This window comes from Schistocerca cancellata, chromosome 2 (genome assembly GCF_023864275.1).
Source record: "Schistocerca cancellata isolate TAMUIC-IGC-003103 chromosome 2, iqSchCanc2.1, whole genome shotgun sequence".
NCBI classification, from domain to species: domain Eukaryota; kingdom Metazoa; phylum Arthropoda; class Insecta; order Orthoptera; family Acrididae; genus Schistocerca; species Schistocerca cancellata.
The window spans coordinates 370678179-370695207 of record NC_064627.1 but is presented as its reverse complement, the minus strand read 5'-3'; the positions used below and the strand labels follow the sequence as shown (position 1 = coordinate 370695207).

At 40.4% G+C, this 17029-nt stretch overlaps 1 protein-coding gene across 2 annotated transcripts in view; it reads left to right on the top strand.

Moving 5' to 3' along the window:
- The window catches only part of LOC126161767 (ATP-binding cassette sub-family A member 7-like), a 601933-nt gene that overhangs the window by 514020 nt on the left and 70884 nt on the right, over positions 1-17029 (top strand). For both annotated transcript variants that reach the window (XM_049917824.1, XM_049917823.1), the window contains exons 38-40: positions 352-475; positions 9865-10004; positions 10257-10304. In XM_049917824.1, the coding sequence (XP_049773781.1) occupies positions 352-475; positions 9865-10004; positions 10257-10304 (312 nt within the window). The remainder of the gene's footprint in view (positions 1-351; positions 476-9864; positions 10005-10256; positions 10305-17029) is intronic.

The following is a 17029-nucleotide window of genomic DNA, read 5'->3' as shown; positions in this document are numbered from 1 at the left end:
GTGGTGCTCTGGTTTTTCAGAAAAAGGCACTTAATGGCACCTTTCTGCTCTGAACGCACCTCCATTACAGATGCAATTTTGAAGGCCACATGAAGTGCTGCCACCTATCAGAACTGAATGAAACAATATGTGCTGTAGCAGGCCAGGTCCACAATGTCCCACCATAAAATACACATTTTTTCTACAGAAATTGTCTGGGAGAAAAGAATGTGTTACACTACTTATTGAAAATATATATTGCTGCATTTAAGAAACATATTGATGGATGATGTCTGGCAAACTCTCTTACTTAAAATAACTATTCTATTTTAGGCACATTCATGACATGTGGTTTGTTTTTCTTACTTTCAGGAACTGCAATATATTGGATCCATAACAGGAAAAGTATTTTTAATATTCCCTCAATTTTGCTTGGGCCAAGGCCTTATGAACATGGCAACACAGCATTTCAGTAGAAAAATACTATCTGCATATGGTATGTATTCTAAAGTAGGTATGTCTTTATTTTTGTTGATATGAGGTAAATCAGTGAATTTATGTCATTTATGAATATTGTACAGAGGAAGATATTAAGTCTGCTATCAATCTAGATTATTACCTGCACCCCTAAAAATCACAATATGATCCTGTTGACCAAGATCTTTTTGTAATGACCTTAAATCATTTTAAAGCCTGCACTTGATTTAAGAAATACTATAATCTTATTAAAATTACTTGTCATTTGACACTTCATGCCTTGGACCTTAGTTCTTCAATCATAGCTTGCAATTTCACAAGTAAACTGTCTGCCATTGTCAGTGTGCTACAAAAAGCACCATTTTCCCATGTTCGACCATCTGTCAGCAAATTTCTCTTCTTATTCTTACACACTGCTCTTTTAGGTCTGTGTTCAACAATTCTTATAACTTTTTTCAAAATTTTCTACTTTCTTATTCATATTCTTCATCCATGTCCTTTATCTTTCTCCTTATATCTTTCCTTTTTTTCCTCCTGAACATGCTTCCTAGCTCTGTCCTTCTTTCATTGTACAATGTCCAGTTGGAGATGTATTCCATTGTAAACACCCTGGTTTAGATTCCTTTGTATGTTCCAGTCTTAAGTTCCATTTATTATTGTTTCCATAGTATTTCATGTGCTGTTATCAGAACAGCATTTTAATTGAGTTCTGTTCTATATCTTTATGTGTACTGTTCTCTGTTTGTAACTTCTGTTTCAGCCTGTTCTGATACTTTTTAAATGTGGATCCAACATTTTGTTTTTCTTTGTTCCATTTCCTTACTTTAACAATGTTTTCTTTAACAGGCATTTCAAATTTTGTACTCATTTTAGTTTTTCACTAAGTAAAGATCAGAATGAAAAATAGCTCATCTGAAATATCACAAATTTTTCATATCATATGCACATGTTTTTGATACCAATATATGTTCTGGTTAGTTTACTTCCTTTTTTCTGACATTTTCCATCCCCTTTACTTTTTTTCCTTACTGGGAAGATTTGTAAATGCTGCTTTCTTTTCCAGTTTGACAGTATAGTCAGTATTATTTTGCAGTAATATCTAGGTATTTAATTAAAAGCATCCTATAAGTGATAATAGAAACAGTCTAAATTACCATCATCTGGTTCGTCTCTTGGGGTATACACATTCACAAGATCACATTATGAATTTTCCCTTTCACACAGAGTACAAATTCTAGAAGTGTTGAGTAATCAACAGACACACAAAAAGAAAGGAAAACTATATTAGCTTTTGGACAAATCCTTTAATGTGTTGGAGTACATATACATACAAACACCCACACATACTCCACTCTCTCTCTCTCTCTCTCTCTCTCTCTCTCTCACACACACACACACACACACACACACACACACACACACACACATTTGTACAGTTACGCTGTGCTGGCTGAACATTTACTGTGGCCACTTGTGGATGGTGTATCTCCTGTGATGAAAATTCCCTTGCCGAGTATGCTGAAGGTAAAAGGAAGGCCTTCACAGATAGACATCACCCCCAAATATAGTCCCCAAACAAATTTTCCACACCATATCCTCACACCCCCCTAATCCTCCCACCACCCCCAAATAACAACTGCAAAGAAGCACATCCTCATTGTCCAATATCAGCACAGACTGTGTGTAAGACCACAGTGCAAGTCCTACCTAAATCATCTACTCGACAGGTCCTACTCTAGTTCTGTCACAGGCTTATCCTGTCGCTTTAGAGGCTGGGCCAACTGTGAAAGTAGTCATGTTGTATACCAGTTCTGCTGCAATTTCTGCACAGCATTTTGTATGGGCATGACTAGCAGGCAGCTGTCTACCAGAATGAATGTACACCAAACTGAGAACAAGAGCAGTGTAAATTTGGAAATTTGTGGTAAGTTCCTATGGGACCAAACTGCTGTGGTCATCGGTCCATAGGCTTACAAACTAGTTAATCTAACTTAAATTAACTTACGCCAAGGACAACACAAACACCCATGCCCCAAGAGCAGTGTAGACGACTCACCGCCAGAATATGCTGCTGAACACAACATGCTTGAGTTCAGTGGCTGCTTCACTTCTCCTGCCATCAGAATCCTTTTACCCCAGCACCAGCTTTTCTTAACTGTGCAGGTGCAAGTTATCTTTGCAACTTCTGTAATTCTCCTGGGCTCAATCTCTACTAACCTATTGCAGCCACACTCCCTACCCCACAGTCTCACCATCCTCTGTCCTGTCACCACCTTCCAATCCATGCCTCTGGATCATCTGAACTGTGCACCACACAAACCCACCAGTTCCAGTACCCATGTGTTGTTTCTTTCCTGTCCTGTGTGCCTGCTTCCCGTACCTACCCAAATTCCTGTCCCACACAACCACACACCTGCTGCCTCTCCCTCCTGAATTCTTGTCCTGTACACTGGCTGCCTGCCTCCGAGCCGCCAGCTATACTCCTCAACCCCTCTTCCCACTTTCCACCTCTTTATCCCTCTATCCACCCCACCTGACAAAACCCCTTACCCCAGTGTACCGGTTGAACTGCAGTCACAGCACTGTATGTTCAGCTGGCACACTGTACCTGCCCAAGTGCTCCACAGGAGTGTGTCTCTAAGATTCTACAGGTTTTTATCCCTGGAGTGAGTGTGGAGCAAAATGCTTTTCAGCACAAAACCAGCTAGAGCTTATTAACTTTCCACTGTTATTGAATAACTCTGGATAAAATGCATGGCAGAGAGCTAGGCTACTTATTTGTATTGTCTTCCAGTGTCCTTTGTGCAAAAGTGACTGTATCTGGGTCCATAGCGCCTCCAATTTACCACTTCATGTTGGTCCAATGGCGTACCTGTGACAAGGACCACTCTGTTATTGGTAATAAATGTCACTGAAGGAAGAAAACACACATGCAGGGTTGGATATTTTTGAGTGACTCTTTTTGGATGTACAGTATGACTTCTGTCAGCAGCGTGTTGCATTCCATAACTCTTTTAATAAGTTTTGCTATGTTGGAATCTCATGAGTGATCATCTTTAGATTCTGAACAAGTCAAAAAAGACCCTTTTAAACAAAATAATATATTTTTTTAAATTATGATTTGTTAATCTCATAACATACTTGCACACAATCTAAGTAATTTGATTCAATTACAGCAAGTGTGGCAAAACTGTAGTAATATTTAACGATAAACATGGAAGAACTGAAGTTAATAAGAGTGTCCTAACAATAATGCAATTCTGCTATACACACACACAAAGTAAAAAATCTTATACTAAGTTGTCTCTTACTCAAATTATCATTTCATCCTGCATGAACTCTTCTACTAAATAGGTAGCATTTCTCCTACATTATCTGCAGTAGCCTTATTTTTAGAGTCTCTGGTTATATATTATATATGCTTTTGCCCCTTAATTTATTATACAGGTTGTTTCAAAAATTCTTTTACAAACTCTGAGGACAGATTCATATAAACATTTGTCCAAAGAACCTTCATTTCTGAGTCATTACTGAAAGTTTACAGTTTACATGATGGGAGCTCGTCACCACATAAATTCATAATAAATGCTCTAAATATCCTCCTTGTGATTCTAAACTCATAGGCACTCATCAAATGATGGACTGTCACACCCTTTCAGATACTCTGATGATTTCAAATGATTTCACAGACTGACATGACATGTCAATGGGGGGTTTCTTCATCTGGGTGATGTGCTGCATAAACCTTTTGTTGGAGGTGTCTCTCCAGAGATAATAATACAAAGGAGAGAGGTCGACAGAATGTGCAGCCTATGAAACTGGTCCTCCTCTACCTGTACATCTGTCACAGTAGATACCGGACAGTGAATCTTAACCAGTGAGACTGAAATTTTCTGGAGATCCATCATGTTTTTCTTATTTGCTGGATCACGTATTTGATTAGGTCTTGGGGGCGTTCTGAGCATGTAGACTGTGATGGGCCCAAATGTGTTGGTTATGGATATTTGTTATTCCATCTTTTCAAAACATTGCCTTGTCTGTAAACCAAACAAACAATGGATTGGCAGTTTGTGCAAAAAAACCGTCAGGAAAAGTTGTCTTCTGGTGGGTGATCAGCAGGTGTAAGACACTGCAGATGTTGATATGGGCACATGAGTTTCTCGTGAAATATTCTCCGTGCTGAACCTGGAGATGCACCACATCAAGGGCACTGATCTAGTGCTGATACTTGATTCTTCTTCAACAGCTCTTCCTGGTCAGGCATACAAGCAACACGTGATCTTCCTCAACAAAAGTCTGTGGCACTTTGGATCCTGTATCAACAACACAACAATACATTGTTATTGTTATTTATTGAGCATCCATTATATCATATACAATGATATAGGAGTTGTCATGTTACATTATATGAGTTTGTAAGTATACAGTAAACTAATAACATAAGCCTACAGTGGTAAAACATATAAAAATATATATCTCGTGCAGTGTATAGTAGAGAATAACAAAACAAACAATAATTAATTATTTATAGTGCATACTATTTTCATACATTTGTTTTTCAGATATGACTTATCATTATCATTGACCCCTATAGTAGAGAATAACAGAACAAACAATAATTAATTAATTACAGTGGGTACAGGCAGACTATTTTCATACATTTGTTCAAATATGAATTATCATTATCATTGACCACTATGTTCTGAAAATCCATGTACTCTGTAACACTGTAAAAACATTCTGACTGGCAATGGCAAGGAAAGCGTTTCTGAAGAAGAGAAATTTGTTAACATCAAGTTTATATTTAAGTGTCAGGAAGTCGTTTCTGAAAGTATTTGTATGGAGTGTAGCCATGTATGGAAGTGAAACATGGACGATAAACAGTTTGGACATGCTATCAAAGTTCATCAGTGTTGAGCACAGCAACTAGGATGAGGTGCTACCTTTCATGACGTTTGCCTACAACACCACCAAACAAGACACCACAGCATTTATGCCATTTTGCCTGGTGCATGGGCATGAGGTGATGATGGACACTGTTTTTCCATTACATCCTATATGGGCCAGGTGTTAACCAGAACTGAGGAAGCCCGGCAGTTAGAATATTGTCATGTAGAAGAAGGTGTAAGTAGATGAATGACGAACAACTGAATCACAACATTAAAGCAAAAATAAAGGGGATACTCAGCACACAAAAACAATCAACCAGTCACCAACTTAGAAACATAGACACACAGAATGTAAATAGAAACACAAGAACACACGAACAAGACACACCCATGACAACAAGAAAATGGTACACTCCCACTTACAATGACAAAACAGTCCATATATACAATACAGCCTACAGGACAGGCAACTCAATACAGGGCAAACTAAGAGCAACCAACACAAGCACAGACAAATGCAACACACGTGGTACATACCAACTAACATGCCAAGACTGCAAATCAATCTATTTAGGGCAGACAAGCGGAAACTTTAATACCAAATACAAAAAACACAGAAGAGCATTAAAAACGAACAGCTCTCATTCTACATTTGCTGAACACCTTATGGACACGAAACACAGCTCAACAAGCATCAACACTGACCTGAAAATTCTCAAATGCAGCAACAGCCCCCCCCCCCCCCCCCACACACACACACACGCAGTTGTTGTTTGTAAACAGCGACATGAAAAGTTATTTAGTGCAGGCCTTCACAGTGAATGTAATGGGGAAACTGGCAGAAGTAATTGAAAATAACTGCTCTACATTAAGTTTTATATGGTTGCAGATGAGAAACTATGAAACAAAACAACTACATTGAATTACACAAAATCCAGAAAATCTACAGCATGTGGTAACAAGGTATATAAACAAAATTTTATCTGTTTTTCTTTGAATATGTAAATACATATGTGTAAACTCAAATTTTCTGTGTGTACTAATAGTAAAAAGCATTTTTTATGTTTTGTAGAAGGTAACATAATACCCACTGATGATCTTCAGCGAAACATGTCTGTGGAATAAAAGAAAAAATAAGAAATTGTGTGAAATTGCGTGGCAGATTAAAACTGTGTGCTGGACCGAGATTCAAGGTCAGGATCTTTGTCTTTCACGAGCAAGCGCTCTACTGACTGAGTTACCCAAGCATGACTGAAGACCCATCCACACAGCTTTAATTCCACCAGAATTTCATCTGGAAACGTGATGTGGCTAAGCCGAGTCTCCAAAGTATCCTTTCTTATCCTTTCTTCCAGAAGTTCTAGTTCTGCAAGTTTTGCAGGAGAGCTTCTGTGTTTGAAAGGCAGGAGACACGGTACTGGCAGAATTAAATCTGTGAGGAGAGGTTTTGATTCGTGCTTGGGTGTCTCAGTTGGTAGAGCACTTGCCTGCGAAAGGCAAAGCTCCCGAGTTCAAGTCTCAGTCTGACACACAGTTTTATTCTGCCAGCAAGTTTCATTTCTGTGCACACTCCATTGCAGGGTGAAAATTTCATTCTAAGAAATTCTGTTTTGCTCAAGGTGGACCCTCTCCAAAAACAAATCTGTTTGAAGAAGTATTTTTGAGACAGATTGTATTTTTTCATTCTTATATACTGTGGAATCTTTGCATATAATTTTGAGTTGTGTGTGTGTGTGTGTGTGTGTGTGTGTGTGTGTGTTTTGCATAAAATTCTCTTTTTGTCTCATGTTGTATGTGTTTTTCTTAAATAAACTTTCTCTGTTGCATAAGAAGATTACAATTTCATAAATGTATACAGAGGGAGGAGTTAGGGTTTTTAGTTAATGGGCAGAATGATTTTTTTCTGTGCAGTATACATGTGTCTGACAATTTTCTTCTGTAGTTTCAGTATTCGAGGTTTGCTATTTGAACTTCCCCAGGAAACTATACCATACCTAATGTCAGGTTAAACAACTGTGATCTGATATTTTTTATGTACCATGCCAGTAGAATTTGTTAGTATTTACATTGCAAACACAATTTAGTTAATTCATTTAATAGGAAGTCAATGTGTATATTACTACAGCCTAACAATATAAAAACATAGGTTGCTACTCACTGTAAAGATGTCTTGTTGAGTGGCAGACAGGCACAACAAAAAGACACTTATGCTTTAGCTTTTGGCCGAAGCATTCATCAGAAAAGGAAACACACACATTCATTCATTGAAGCAAGCACACATCACACACATGTGACTGACATCTCTGGCAGCTCGGCGGACCAAAATGCAGCTATCACATAGAACGGAAGCAGCAATTTGGAAGGGGCGATGGTGCGGAAGATGAAGGGATAGCAAGGTACAGGTGGAGTGAGAGAAGAACATTGTCTCGCAGAGCACGCAGGGATTAGGCTTCCAGGAGGTGCACCGTAAATGGGGGAGGGGGGCAAAAACGTTAAGGAGTGCGGAAGGGGAAAGGTGGGCAGGTATGTTAGCCAGAGGACGCCACAAGAATAGGGAGGAGGTGACAGAACAGAGGTGGTAAAAACTGTTGGGTGAAGGGTGTGGGGCAGAATGTTACAGCAGGTTGAGACCAGGAGAATTTCGTGAGTGGAGAGTCTGTTACGGATAACTCCCATTTGCGCTGTTCAGAAAAGCTGGTGCTGGAGGATCTGGACAGCTCAGGTGACGAAGCAGCCAGTGAAATCAAGTATGTTGTGTTTAGCTGTTTGTTGTGTCACAGGGTATCCTATTCTGCACACTGCTACAGTTTGGTGGTGGCCATTTATTCTGGCAAACAGCTGCTTGGTAGTCATACAAATACAAACAGCTGTGCAATGATTGCAGCAGAGCTGGTATATGACATGCCTGTTCTCATAGGTAGCCCGGCATCTGATGACATAGCGTAAGCCTGTGACGGGCCTGAAATAGGAAATGTTGGGTGGATAGATTGGGCAGGTCTTGCACCAGGTTTTCCACTGTGATATGGTTCCTGTGGCAAGGAGTCGGGGATGGGAGTGGCTTAAGGATGGCCTAGGATGTTGTGGAGGTTGGATGGGCAATGGAATACCACTTTAGCAGGGGCAAGAAGGATCTTGGATAGGGTGTACCTCATATCAGGGCATGATGAAAGGTAATCAAAGCCGTGGCAAAGGATATGGTTCAATTGTTCCTGTCAGGGGTGAATTGGGTGACGAAGGGGCCACTCCTCCATAGTTGGTTCTTGGGGCTGTTGGGAGTATTGAGTGTGTGGGGGGAAATGGTATGGGATATCTGTTTGTGGATTATGTCTGGGAGATAGTGCCTGTCTGTGAAGTGCTTGGTGAGACCCCCAGCATATTGGGCAATAGAGTTCTTGTCACTCCAGATACACAGACCTTAGGAGGCCAGGCTCTATGGGAGAGATTTTTTTGAGTGTAAGGGATTACAGCTGTCAAAAAACAGGTACTATTGGTAACTGATGGGTTTAATGTGGACAAAGGTGTGGGTAGAGCCATCTACGGTGCTGCTTATTGTAATCAGTGTTGCTGCATGATCTAGTTCAGTAGCAACAGTTGGAGTTCAGTGTCTGCATCTGCTTTTTTCTTGCTGTTCCTGGCATTTGTCCTATTGTGCAGGGTGCTTTTAACACAGCACCATTTGCTGATAACATTTGTCTTGATGCTCCTGGAGTCATAATTGTAGTACAAGTTGCTGCTGTTACTGTAGTAGATTATTCCTGACTGTGCTCTGTTTCTCTGTATTTTGCATTCAGATTACTTGAGTCTTCACCACCAGTTTATGTTCACACAAATGACAGTACTGAACAAATTATCTGAATTCAAAGAGTAATCACCACATTAAGATGATTGTGTAATGGAAAGATCACTAAAGGGGACTGTGTCTGGAGAAAGTAGATTGGTATAATCACAGCGTAATATAATTCTGAATAGCAAGATCCACTGTATAGAGTTCCAGTAATGGATACAGCATGGGAATACCATAAAAGTTATTTTCCACAAATCTACCCTGCCTAAACATTGTATTTGCATCCCCCCCCCCCTATCGCCCCCTCCATTTCTTTCTTTGTTGCTCAGTTTTGTGATGTCACCTTGTCATTCTCTTCAGTCTCATTTTGACAATGCTACTGAGAGACACCTGGTTCCATTTGAGTCATGCTTCATATTGCCTCCACATTCCCTCCTTTCCCCGTAAGCCTTACACCCTTCTAGTTGTCAAATGCATTTCCTACACCCCATTGCCCAACCACATCACTCAAACTGAGCCAGTGTTTCTGCAGCCTCCTGTATTTGTGTGCTTTAGTGAATGTAATTAAATATCAAAATGAAAGGTGGAATGGAAGCTGCTATGTCCCCACACTGTTACATATTACTAAGCACCATACATCAATCAGTTACAGGCAACTGATTACCTTATCTTTGTTTATTATTTACTTCTTGGAATTTCTGTTAGTTTTCTGATAGGACTGTTAATTATTTTCAGGTATCACTACGCAGTTGAATGTGTTCTCATGGGATTTCTTAGGAAGAAATTTCTTTTGCTTATTTATGGAAGGAATACTATTTTTCTTAGCAACACTGCTAATTGAATACAAATACAAAGTGTTGAGATCAGTAAGAAATGTAAGTTCTGTATATAGTGTTTTATTTGAGTCACATCATCTTAATTTCCTTAGGTCATACCTCATTCAGTTTTTTTGTCAATGTGCATTCTATTTGGTCGATTGTAATATATGTCTCTTTTCCTTGTTGATTAAATTCATATGTTGTTGCTGAAAGATAGAAGTCACAATAACTAAAAATGTGCGATATTTGCATGTCCTTTTCTAATTTCTTTGATTGGTGTATTGGCTAAAGTTCTTATATCTTTTCCAGGTAATCTCAAAGCTTTCTCCAGGGCATTCAAACAAGTTATACAATAAGGTAATTTCCTTCTTATGGTGCCATGCAGAAATATCCTACCAGACATCACATTAAGAACAGAGATTTATTAAAATATGAAGTAGGATGTTTGAAGCTACAGAAGACAGAAAATGAGTCTATACTTCAGAGTTCATAAGAACAAGAGCAAATGCATGTACATGCATGAGCAAGCGTGCATGCACATGAGAGAGAGAGAGAGAGAGAGAGAGAGAGAGAGAGAGAGAGAGAGTGCTCAGTTACTAAATAACTGGTGATATCCCGAAGACTGGCTCTGAGATGGAATTGACATTGTTTCTACTGGGGACAGATCTGACATTCTTGCTTGCCACAGGGGTATCTCAACATCATGTAGACAGTTCATAGACACATATGCTGAGTGTGGATGAGCATTGTCCAGCTGAAAAATGGTGCCATGATACCATTGCATGAGAGATGGCACATGAGGGTGCAGGATGTCCATGTCTACCATTGTGGCATAAGAGTTCTCTCAATCACTATCAGCCATGGCCTGAAGTTGTACCTAATGCTCCCCCTGCTGTGACTCTAGGAGTAACATCAATGTGCCTCTTCAAAACACTAGAAGAATGGATCCTCTTCCTCAGTCAACATCATACTCGCTGACAATGGTCACGAGAACTAGTGCAGAAGTGCGAATCATTGCTGAACAGTATGTGACTCCATTCTTCAGCACTCCAATGCAACCATTTGTGTTGTGATGTTAATGTCAGCCCTTGCATGGAAAGGTAATTCCCTCTTCTGGCTGGTGCTAGTCTCCAACCAATGGTGTGGATTGACACAGAATTTTGCAGGGAGTCCTGTACTTGATCCGAGATGGCAGGCATGATCTGAAGGGATTATGATGTGCTTGGTGCACAATATGGCAATCATGCCTTGTGGGAGTCAGACGTGGTTGAACAGAACCTGAACACTGAATACACCTGCATTTGCGCTCCCGTGCAGTCCAACATTGGACAGCTGTCACATCCTCCGTGTCCTTAACAATTATCATTCACCATCTGACAGTTTGCCTCCCCTCTCTCCTACGTACCCTGCCAGGCTTGGTAACAGCATTAAACATGATCAAGACTAATGCACACTGGTGGTTGTTCTGCCTGTCACAGAGAATTAAAAGTCAAATCATGTGCATACTCATCAGTTGTGTGTTACATTGCCATCTGACTATATCTTCTAGATGCTTCACTTATTTTGACAGGCAGTGTATTATCAAATTTCCAGCTTACTAATACTGAAGTGCTGTAAATTAGGAGCACATAATACGAAGCAATCCTTGAATCCAGCAACAAAGAATACATACATACATAAAAAATCATTTAAACAGCAAAAGATGTTGGGGGAGGGGGGTGGGGGGTGGGGGAGATGAGTAAGGCAACTACTAAAGACAAGATAGAAGTTTCAAGCGAATAATAATAGGAACTCAGAAGACAAATGAGGAATTTATGCTTTATGGACATCACATTCCAACGTTTGAGAAGGTAATTGTCACATTAGCTAACAATGAGCAGACAACACTGAGCAGTGTTGTACCTGTCAGCTAGGGAAGTTGTTGAAACCAAAATGACAGCATGGCTACGACCCCAAAAACCTGTAAACCATCATTTTGCTGAGAAGGCCAGAAGGATCACAATGCTACAGTGGGTCTATTTTGCAAGAAAAAAATAGAGAAAACTGGGGACCTATTAGACTCCTCTGTATACTGTACAAGTTATTCCCTAAAATTATCATTAGATGCATAGGAAAATTTGACTTCAGTCAGGCAAAGGAACATACTACTTTTAAAGTAGTTACAGCCAAATACACTATTTGCAAGTCATGAGCAAAATTTTACACCTGGGAAATGATTATGACTTGACCCTGTGTGTGCTAATCAGAGCTTTTGAGAATGACTTTGAGTTAGTTTTAATGAAATCTGTTCTAATAGCCCTTTAGAAGCAGGGCACAGTGTCTAAATATATTGCTATACTGAAAAATTAGTGCCAGTACTGCAGCTTCTGTTAGACTTAATCACAATATGAGTAATTCAAAATTAAACGAATAGTCACGCAAAGAGATTACACATCAGTTAAACTATTCTTAGCAGTCCTAGAAGTAGTGTTCAGATCTTTAAACTGGGCTACTGAAGAAGGAATATGTCTATGAAATGTATCTGAATCACCTTACATACAAACATTAATCCTTGTTGCATAGATCATGAATACAACATTTCGTAATGATGCGGAAAGTGTCACTTTAACATAAGTTTTCTTTACACAAAATAATTAATTAGTTTCTTTTTTCTTTTTATTTATTTAGTTATTTATTTTTTTTTTACAGTCATATGTAAGAACTCTTCTATTGAGTAGGAGTTATCATTCAGAAATTCTCCTAATTTCCTTTTGAATTTTGGTTGGCTATTTGTCAGACCTTTAATACTATTTGGCAAATGACCAAAGATTTTTGTGGCAATATAATTCACCTCTTTCTGTGCCAAAGTGAGATTTAATCCAGAATAGTGAAGTCTATCCTTTCTTCTAGTGTAGTAGCTATGCACTTCGCTGTTGTTTTTGAATTGGGATGGGTTATCAATGGGTTATCAGGTGATGCTGAGGGAATTAGATTAGGAAATGAGACACTTAAAGTATGAAAGGAATTTTGCTATTTGGGTACCAAAATAACTGATGATGGTCGAAGTAGAGAGGATATAAAATGTAGACTGGCAATGGCAAGGAAAGCGTTTCTGATGAAGAGAAATTTGTTAACATCGAGTATAGATTTAAGTGTCAGGAAGTCGTTTCTGAAAGTATTTGTATGGAGTGTAGCCATGTATGGAAGTGAAACATGGATGATAAATAGTTTGGACAAGAAGAGAATAGAAGCTTTTGAAATGTGGTGCTACAGAAGAATGCTGAAGATTAGATGGGTAGATCACATAACTAATGAGGAGGTATTGAATAGGATTGGGGAGAAGAGAAATTTGTGGCACAACTTGACTAGAAGAAGGGATCGGTTGGTAGGACATGTTTTGAGACATCAAGGGATCACCAATTTAGTATTGGAGGGCAGCATGGAGGGTAAAAATCATAGAGGGAGACCGAGGGATGAATGCACTAACCAGATTCAGAAAGAGGTAGGTTGTGTTGCACTATTTACTCAGAGATGAGGAAGCTTGCACAGGATAATGTAGCATGGAGAGCTGCATCAAACCAGTCTCTGGACTGAAGATCATAACACAACAACATCCTTAGTGGTTCGGGTGGGCAATGATGAGACAGTGAGTCAGTCAGTTGGAACATTGCCTTTTATATACATATATAAGGAGAGAGGTTACTGTAATGACAAATTTGTTCTAATTGAAGATGACTGAGTGCTCCAATGGCAGCAACAAGCAGTAATGCAGAGGACAGTTCTACAATTCCACTAGTGAGAGTGCTGCCATTGGGAAGTGTGGTCCGTCTGTCAACTTGATTGTATTTGTATGGAGTGTAGCCATGTATGGAAGTGAAACATGGACGATAAATAGTTTGGACAAGTAGAGAATAGAAGCTTTTGAAATGTGGTGCTACAGAAGAATGCTGAAGATTATATGGGTAGATCACATAACTAATGAGGAGGTATTGAATAGGATTGGGGAGAAGAGAAATTTGTGGCACAACTTGACTAGAAGAAGGGATCGGTTGGTAGGACATGTTTTGAGACATCAAGGGATCACCAATTTAGTATTGGAGGGCAGCATGGAGGGTAAAAATCGTAGAGGGAGACCAAGAGATGAATACACTAAGCAGATTCAGAGGACTGTAGGTTGCAGTAGTTACTGCGAGATGAAGAAGCTTGCACAGGATAGAGTAGCATGGAGAGCTGCATCAAACCAGTCTCTGGACTGAAGACCACAACAACAACATCAATGAAAAATTTTATAAGTGAATCTATGTATCATGAAGGTGCTGTGAATATCACAAGTCCCTTGAATAAATGTCTGCAAGGTGATCTTGGGTGGGCTCCAGCTATTATTCTGTTTACATGCTTTTGTGCAATGAATACTTTCTCTCTTAATGACGAATTGCCCCAAAATATGATGCCATATGAAAGCAGTGAATTAAAATAGGCAGTGTAGGCTAATTTACTGATATATTTATCACCAAAATTTACAATAACCCTAATAGCATAAGTAGGTGAACCTAACCGTTTCAGCATATCATCAATGTGTTTCTTCCAATTCAATTTCTCATCAATGCACGCACCCAGAAATTTTGAGTATTCTGCATTAGCAACAGACTTCTGGTTATAGTCTATATTTATCAATGGTCTTATGGCATTTACTGTACAGAATTGTATAAACTGTGTTTTCTAAAAATTTAGTGAGAGTCCATTTGCAGATAACCACTTAATAATTTTCTGAAAGACATTATTTATATTTCCTCAGCTGATTCTTGCTTGCTGGGTGTGATTACTATACTTGTATCATCAGCAAAAAGAACTAACTTTGCATCTTCACAGATATAGAGTGGCAAGTCGTGAATATATATTAAGAACAATAAGGGACGAAAGACTGAACTCTGTGGGACACCATTCTTGATACCTCCCCAGTTAGAAGACTCTGCTGATTTTTGCAGACTATCTGTACTGTTAATTTCAACCTTCTGCATTCTTCCAGTTAAGTATGAATTAAAACATTTGTCCACTGTTCCACTCATACCACAATTTTTAGCTTATTTACACTCCTGGAAATGGAAAAAAGAACACATTGACACCGGTGTGTCAGACCCACCATACTTGCTCCGGACACTGCGAGAGGGCGGTACAAGCAATGATCACACGCTCGGCACAGCGGACACACCAGGAACCGCGGTGTTGGCCGTCGAATGGCGCTAGCTGCGCAGCATTTGTGCACCGCCGCCGTCAGTGTCAGCCAGTTTGCTGTGGCATACGGAGCTCCATCGCAGTTTTTAACACTGGTAGCATGCCGCGGCAGCGTGGACGTGAACCGTATGTGCAGTTGACGGACTTTGAGCGAGGGCGTATAGTGGGCATGCGGGAGGCCGGGTGGACGTACCGCCGAATTGCTCAACACGTGGGGCGTGAGGTCTCCACAGTACATCGATGTTGTCGCCAGTGGTCAGCGGAAGGTGCACGTGCCCGTCGACCTGGGACCGGACCGCAGTGACGCACGGATGCACGCCAAGACCGTAGGATCCTACGCAGTGCCGTAGGGGACCGCACCGCCACTTCCCAGCAAATTAGGGACACTGTTGCTCCTGGGGTATTGGCGAGGACCATTTGCAACCGTCTCCATGAAGCTGGGCTACGGTCCCGCACACCGTTAGGCCGTCTTCCGCTCACGCCCCAACATCGTGCAGCCCGCCTCCAGTGGTGTCGCGACAGGCGTGAATGGAGGGACGAATGGAGACGTGTCGTCTTCAGCGATGAGAGTCGCTTCTGCCTTGGTGCCAATGATGGTCGTATGCGTGTTTGGCGCCGTGCAGGTGATCGCCACAATCAGGACTGCATATGACCGAGGCACACAGGGCCAACACCCGGCATCATGGTGTGGGGAGCGATCTCCTACACTGGCCGTACACCACTGTTGATCGTCGAGGGGACACTCAGTAGTGCACGGTACATCCAAACCGTCATCGAACCCATCGTTCTACCATTCCTAGACCGGCAAGGGAACTTGCTGTTCCAACAGGACAATGCACGTCCGCATGTATCCCGTGCCACCCAACGTGCTCTAGAAGGTGTAAGTCAACTACCCTGGCCAGCAAGATCTCCGGATCTGTCCCACATTGAGCATGTTTGGGACTGGATGAAGCGTCGTCTCACGCGGTCTGCACGTCCAGCACGAACGCTGGTCCAACTGAGGCGCCAGGTGGAAATGGCATGGCAAGCCGTTCCACAGGACTACGTCCAGCAACTCTACGATCGTCTCCATGGGAGAATAGTAGCCTGCATTGCTGCGAAAGGTGGATATACACTGTACTAGTGCCAACATTGTGCATGCTCTGTTGCCTGTGTCTATGTGCCTGTGGTTCTGTCAGTGTTATCATGTGATGTATCTGACCCCAGGAATGTGTCAATAAAGTTTCCCCTTCCTGGGACAATGAATTCACGGTGTTCTTATTTCAATTTCCAGGAGTGTAGAAGAATTTCATGATTCACACAATCAAAAGCCTTTGAGAGATCAGAAAATATCCCAGTCGGTGATGTTCAGTTATTCAATGCATTTATTATTTGATCAGTGAAAGCATTTTCTGTTGAAAAGCCTTTCTGAAAACCAAATTGACATTTTGTTAGTATTTCATTTTTATAAATATGTTATGCTAATCTTGAATACATTACTTTTTCAAGAATTTTAGATAATGCTGTCGGAAGTAAGATTGGGCAGTAGTTGTTAGCATCAGACGTATTCCCTTTTTTATGCAATGGCTGAAAAATAGTGTATTCTCAGTCTGTCTGGAAAAATGCCCTGTTTCAGTGTGCTACTACATAAGTGGCTGAGAATCCTACTTATTTGCTTTGATGATGACATTATACTGTTTGCCTCTAATGAACAGAAGCTTCAACGTTTGAAGAACTTAGTAGAGTAAATTTGAAAGCGGGTGTGAAAATCAGTTATAATAAGACTAAATAATTGCCCATAAATTTGGTGACAAGGGAATAGTGCAAATTTACAATGAACACCCAGTACCATTTGATAAGTTTTCCTGTTTATGATAGTTGTAGACAGCTAC